Raw genomic sequence first — 5,257 nt, forward strand, 5'->3', positions numbered from 1 at the left:
CAAGCATCAAACACGCGTCTAACAGATGCACTCAGTTGAAACATCGCGAGAACGACCGTTTATGAAAAATCGTTTCTCGACTCTCGATCAAAACCATCAACAAAGCTAGGAGTTTGTTGCTTCAGAACAGAGCCGATGCGCACGAGAGCAAATACGAATGGCAACTAAAAGTATCGAAGGTGTGCTATTCACACATACAGGAAATGAACAAGTTCTAAGTTTCGCGCAACGAAAACAAGCAACACACACAAAGCCAAACACTGATGGCTATAAGCGACCTATAAACATTTGCATTGTTCTCTTTTTTCGCCTGCTTTGCCACGGCTCGGATGGTTGTGTTAATTGCAATGCCAGATGCAATTCAAGTGACATATTCGCTAGCGTTCACAGTTCGAGGGGAAACATAAAACACAAAACAAGCCTTATAAGCGACCTTTGTTGTTTCGGACACAGAAAGATTCTGAGAATATTCCTCAGAGGAGATGCAATACTTATACGCTAGCGACAGCTTACTTACTATGCAAGGGTGGAGTTTACTTTGCAAATATTCTCTTTTCGCTATCCCCCTTCGTTGTTTCTATTCTAGCGGCTGCATAAGTTTCCCGTTATTGACAGCTCTGTTCGGGAAAGCACACAAGCGGACAGAACAAATGTATGGGGAAATGGAAAGGTTTCCAATTTTCATCAATTTAAACCAAATACAGAATATGGGATTGTGATGTATAGCATATCAAACAAATTTTAGAATGTTTCCGGTTCGATAGGTATGCAAATCGTTAAAATCCGTTCGCAGCAAAAACAGTTACTAACGTTAACACCCTTAATGTAAGACGTAGTCCAACGTCAAAAGATCGGTATGTTCCGTCATATCTTATAAACACACATTCCAAAGTATTCTTATTGACGTAACGGAAAAATATCGACTGTGGAAACCCTGTTATCGGATATGTCATTGGTTTCCAAAAGGAAATAGGATTTGCTCAACTTCCTTTACAGATAGTATAAAAGTCTTCACGAGAAGCACAAGTATAATCAGTTTATGCTGTGTAGTCATTACGTAGTTTGTACAATTTTAACATTCATCATGGTTTCGGGAAAGTTCACGTGTCTTGCAATTTGCCTCGCCGTTTTAAGCATCGTACAAATAATCAACGAAACAGAAGCTAATCCACAGATTGGTGAGCGAGACAATAAAAATAAGTCTCAAGATACCACATTTTAACACAGATTCATTATTTCTTCAGATTTGCTCGGTGGCTATGACGTCATTGGCATCTGTATCACGAACTGCGCACAGTGCAAAAAGATGTTCGGTGAATTCTTCGAGGGTCATCTCTGCGCGGAGTCTTGCATCCAGTTCAAGGGTAAAATGATCCCGGATTGTGAGGACATCAACTCGATCGCTCCTTTTCTGAACAAACTAATCTAGTTCCCCAGCAATGCGGCCCGACATCAGCTACGAATCGACATCAGACCACTCTCGCAGTTACAAGGCTATTTTCGTTTCTATTTGTCCCGATATTATTGTTGCTTTCAAACCGACGACAAATGCTACCTCCTCAGTGTTGTTAAATAAAAAGTGCTCGTTATAAATTGAAAATTATTCTAATATCATTCCACGAGAGTCCCTTCGAAAGGGGTACGGGTTGTTTACTTAAGTTACTGTTGCTGCGCAAGCGAACCACTTGGGCTTACCACGGTAACCACGCCGACGGGATGGTGATGATATCGGGCGTTGTTTGTTCAAGCAATCCAACGAACAGATCGAGAGGCCCTTGATCGCTAACCATAACAATTATCCCGGGCCTTCCGAGTAAGTGGGAAGCTGGATCGTAAGCGTCCATCACTGGTTGATTTGAGCATGATGCTCAAATGTCACAACAAGAATATCCCTGTCCGAGCCTGACGAATGAACCGCTTTGGCGGAGTGTGCTCGAGTAGCCCAAGATATGGAGTGCCTAGCTGCTGCTGCTGCTGCTGGCTCGGCTGGCACTCGGTTGATGTTGAACGAGATCAGCAGATGATGGAATTCAAACAGCTGATGCTCGTGGTGAACTTTCAAGTGTAGGTAAACACTTGTGGGTTATTTTTAAAAGCAAAAGTACTGTAGAACTGTATTCGCTGCCCAGAATCAATCTATTTTACGGCTCTAATAATACAGCACCAATGTTTGCGGTTATCATGAGATCGAATTCCCACGCATCCGTGGATAGGCCAATTCATAACGCATGACTTCAATGCCACCAAACCTAACCCGACATGTGCTGTCTTCACGACTCATGAATGACCACATCCAATCCGCCTCCATGCCAGGAAAGAGTGCAGACAGCGTGCAACCGCTGCAATGCATTTTATTTGCAGCCTCAAACGTCCGAAGCATGTGTTTTCCCTCCCTTTCCATGTTCTCACTTTTCGTTGGCGGGCAATTTGTTGTAAACGTTACATTTAAATTATAAATGTAGAACAACCTTTTAACATTGATTCCCCTCACATGTGCGATGGGGGCAGTGCATTCTCGTGGATCGGGACCATGGGAGGGGACCATCATATTTTCCCTCGGTGCTTCTCTGCCGCTGTTATTACTCGAACGAGCATCAGGTATGCGCTTCGCTCGCAAAGATCAATTTCCCATAAGTTCTCTACACCGGATTTGTTACGATTTCTTGGCCCCGGCTGTCTGCGTTCGTCCACTCGGCCACAGCAAACGGACGACTCTCAGGGAATGAAGGCTTTTACGATATTATTTATGTATATCTTTCTCCGTGCCCAGATCAAAGGCTATTCCCATCGTATATAGTTGCAAATAAAGCGAAGCGAAGAATGGTTTGGGTGGGTGACTCTGCACCAGGTGGAAACGCACACGTATTTCGGTCGTCGGGACGCCCATATAGTTTGCTACGGTATACCACCACGCTGGGGTGGATGTGCGAGAGAAATAACCGCCATTCTTGGTTATTCAAATTTTTAAAACACTTAAATTGAAGTACTGAGAAATGCGTGAATCAACAATGATTTTTCCAAAGTTTGAGAAGAAATTTATCGCGCCCACGGGACACCCTCAAAGCACTTTTCCCCGTTTTTTTTGTTATGGAATCACGGTGCATTCGCGACCACAGAACCACATTATATACGGTTATTATAGCCGCGTGTGTTACAGTAAGGTCCATCCCGGGCAAACGAGCAAGCGGGGTAACGCAACGCAAACGACGATGGGCAGATGAGCTTTCCAAAGCTTTTACTTGGGATAATAGCAAAAAAGAGGAACACATTCGGAGAAAAAGAACTAAATCGAATTGAAAATTCATTTGGAAAACATTCCAGTGAGACGCGCGCCCGCGATAGGCTAAACTTTTGACCTCTCCCACATAGCGGAAAGCAAGTTGCGCCGCTTCGTCCGTCTGGCGACGAGTGGGAAATAGTGGGCTCAACTAGAGGACCACTACCTCCCCTTTCCCCCGCGTCGGAGATGGACCCCCGTTTACGCGGAGTAAGACGTTGTCCGGTGTTTATCGCGATAGTTGGGGCCAATCCGCATCGCGCTACATTGCTCCTCAGAGGGACCCTTTGTGGATCCATCTATGGCGGAATGATGGAATAGTTTCGCTGTCCTCGCTTTCCGGATTTATGTGGTTTTGTCTTGCCTTGTGGATGTTTTGGAATTTGGGAACTCTTACGTGTTTTGTTTTAGATTGCGGCATGCCGTATTGTGAAACCGGGCTGGATTATTTGTTTAGATCACATTTTATAGTAGATTTTCTCAGAAAGTGATAACACACATTGTCCTCACCGTCAATTGCATAAAACCCATGCGTCATGTTGGCTATATATGGAGGAGATGATGCGAAAAAATTGAACGTGTTCGTTACCCAACAGGAAGAATTAACTTTAAAAAACTTAAAAATGGTTATTTATTGATAAATCAATTGTAAATATTCCTACGCATCTATCACAAAAATATATATATTTTTATTGAAACAAACTATGAACAATTAGGAAATATAGGACATAATCTAAACGCAAATCTCACGTTCTGATAGATCCCTTCTGTACTTCGTAAATTGTGCCCACCAATATTAGCAACACATACACAATATTAAGAGTTAATTTTATTTTATTCTGAAATAATATCCAAAATTATACGAAAACGAAATGCATGACAAAGTTTCGAATTACTTCGTCAAAATTACGACTGTGTCTCGAACACTATTCTCTTTTTCTTCATGTCCCTACCCTAATCACATGAATTCATTTAATTCTATGTCCCATTTTCAAGCGTCGACAGTTATACAATTTTTTAATTGTTGATTCATAATGCAACTTTATTTTTATCATGAATTAAAAATGTCCTTCCCGCCTTCCTTACCTTTGACAAAATAATTAAGCGCATAAATGTGAATTCAATACGAACATATATTTTAGGAAACTAATTCTCTTTCATTTACAATTAAACGAATTTGAAAAAAAAATGCGAGGGGTTGTATCCGAGACACGACCGCTTAGGACGTAGGACTACGTAATCTTTTTTTGAAATTTTTTGGTTTATCATTTTGGATATTATTTGCGAATATGACGAAGGTTCATAAATAACTCTTTAGTAAAAAGTTCAGGGACCCTGAAAAGGTTTAGTGGCTTGCGTGGTTTTGTAGAATCATTTCTGAAAGCAACGATTCTTTCTTGCCATAGCACGCATCGCACTGGGTATTTAACGAGAGTCGTCTTCCGTTCATCGCCATTCAACAAGCATCAAACACGCGTCTAACAGATGCACACAGTTGCAGCATCAAAAATGAAACATGAAACGCGAAAATGACCGTTTATGAAAAATCGATTCTCGATTCTCGGTCAAAACCGTCAACAGAACCGTATTGCATCAGAACATGTCGTTGCGCACGAGAAAAAATACGAATGGCAACTTAAAGTTTCGAAGGTGTGCTATTCACATGTACAGCTAGCGTTCACAGCTCGAGGGTAAAACATGAAACACGAAACGACGAAACATACTTAGGCCGCGGTGACACTGCTTACGCCTACGTACGAAAGTGTGATTGTACAACCTCTTGCAAATTTGTACGCAGCTGTCAAATGTAAACAATCACATGAATTTGCATTGGAGTGGTTACATTGCTTCCCATCTTTTTGTCCGAACCCGTCCAAAGCCGAACGACTGCTTCGAGCGAACAAACCAGTTTGTTTTTCTATCAGTTCTCGTACAATTTTCACCACCGTCTGTTGTGTTCTTTGCAAAAATGGATGCTGA

The 5,257-nt window shown here is 42.0% G+C and overlaps 1 protein-coding gene across 1 annotated transcript; it reads left to right on the plus strand.

The window, feature by feature from the left end:
* Positions 1-1,055: 1,055 nt before the first annotated feature.
* Positions 1,056-1,459, plus strand: LOC129769864 (eclosion hormone-like). Its single transcript, XM_055772368.1, has 2 exons — positions 1,056-1,178; positions 1,245-1,459. The coding sequence occupies exons 1-2, from the start codon at positions 1,085-1,087 to the stop codon at positions 1,427-1,429; spliced, it is 279 nt and encodes a 92-aa protein (XP_055628343.1). The 5' UTR covers positions 1,056-1,084; the 3' UTR covers positions 1,430-1,459.
* The last annotated feature ends 3,798 nt before the right edge of the window (positions 1,460-5,257 follow it).

This window comes from Toxorhynchites rutilus, chromosome 2 (assembly GCF_029784135.1).
Source record: "Toxorhynchites rutilus septentrionalis strain SRP chromosome 2, ASM2978413v1, whole genome shotgun sequence".
NCBI classification, from domain to species: Eukaryota; Metazoa; Arthropoda; class Insecta; order Diptera; family Culicidae; genus Toxorhynchites; species Toxorhynchites rutilus.

What these genes read in the sequence shown, in the direction of transcription:
- LOC129769864 (XM_055772368.1), top strand. Translation starts at nt 1,085, where the DNA reads ATGGTTTCGGGAAAGTTCACGTGTCTTGCAATTTGCCTCGCCGTTTTA. An exon ending in AGAAGCTAATCCACAGATTG is followed by an intron (nt 1,179 to 1,244) that starts GTGAGCGAGACA and finishes TTATTTCTTCAG; the next exon opens with ATTTGCTCGGTGGCTATGAC.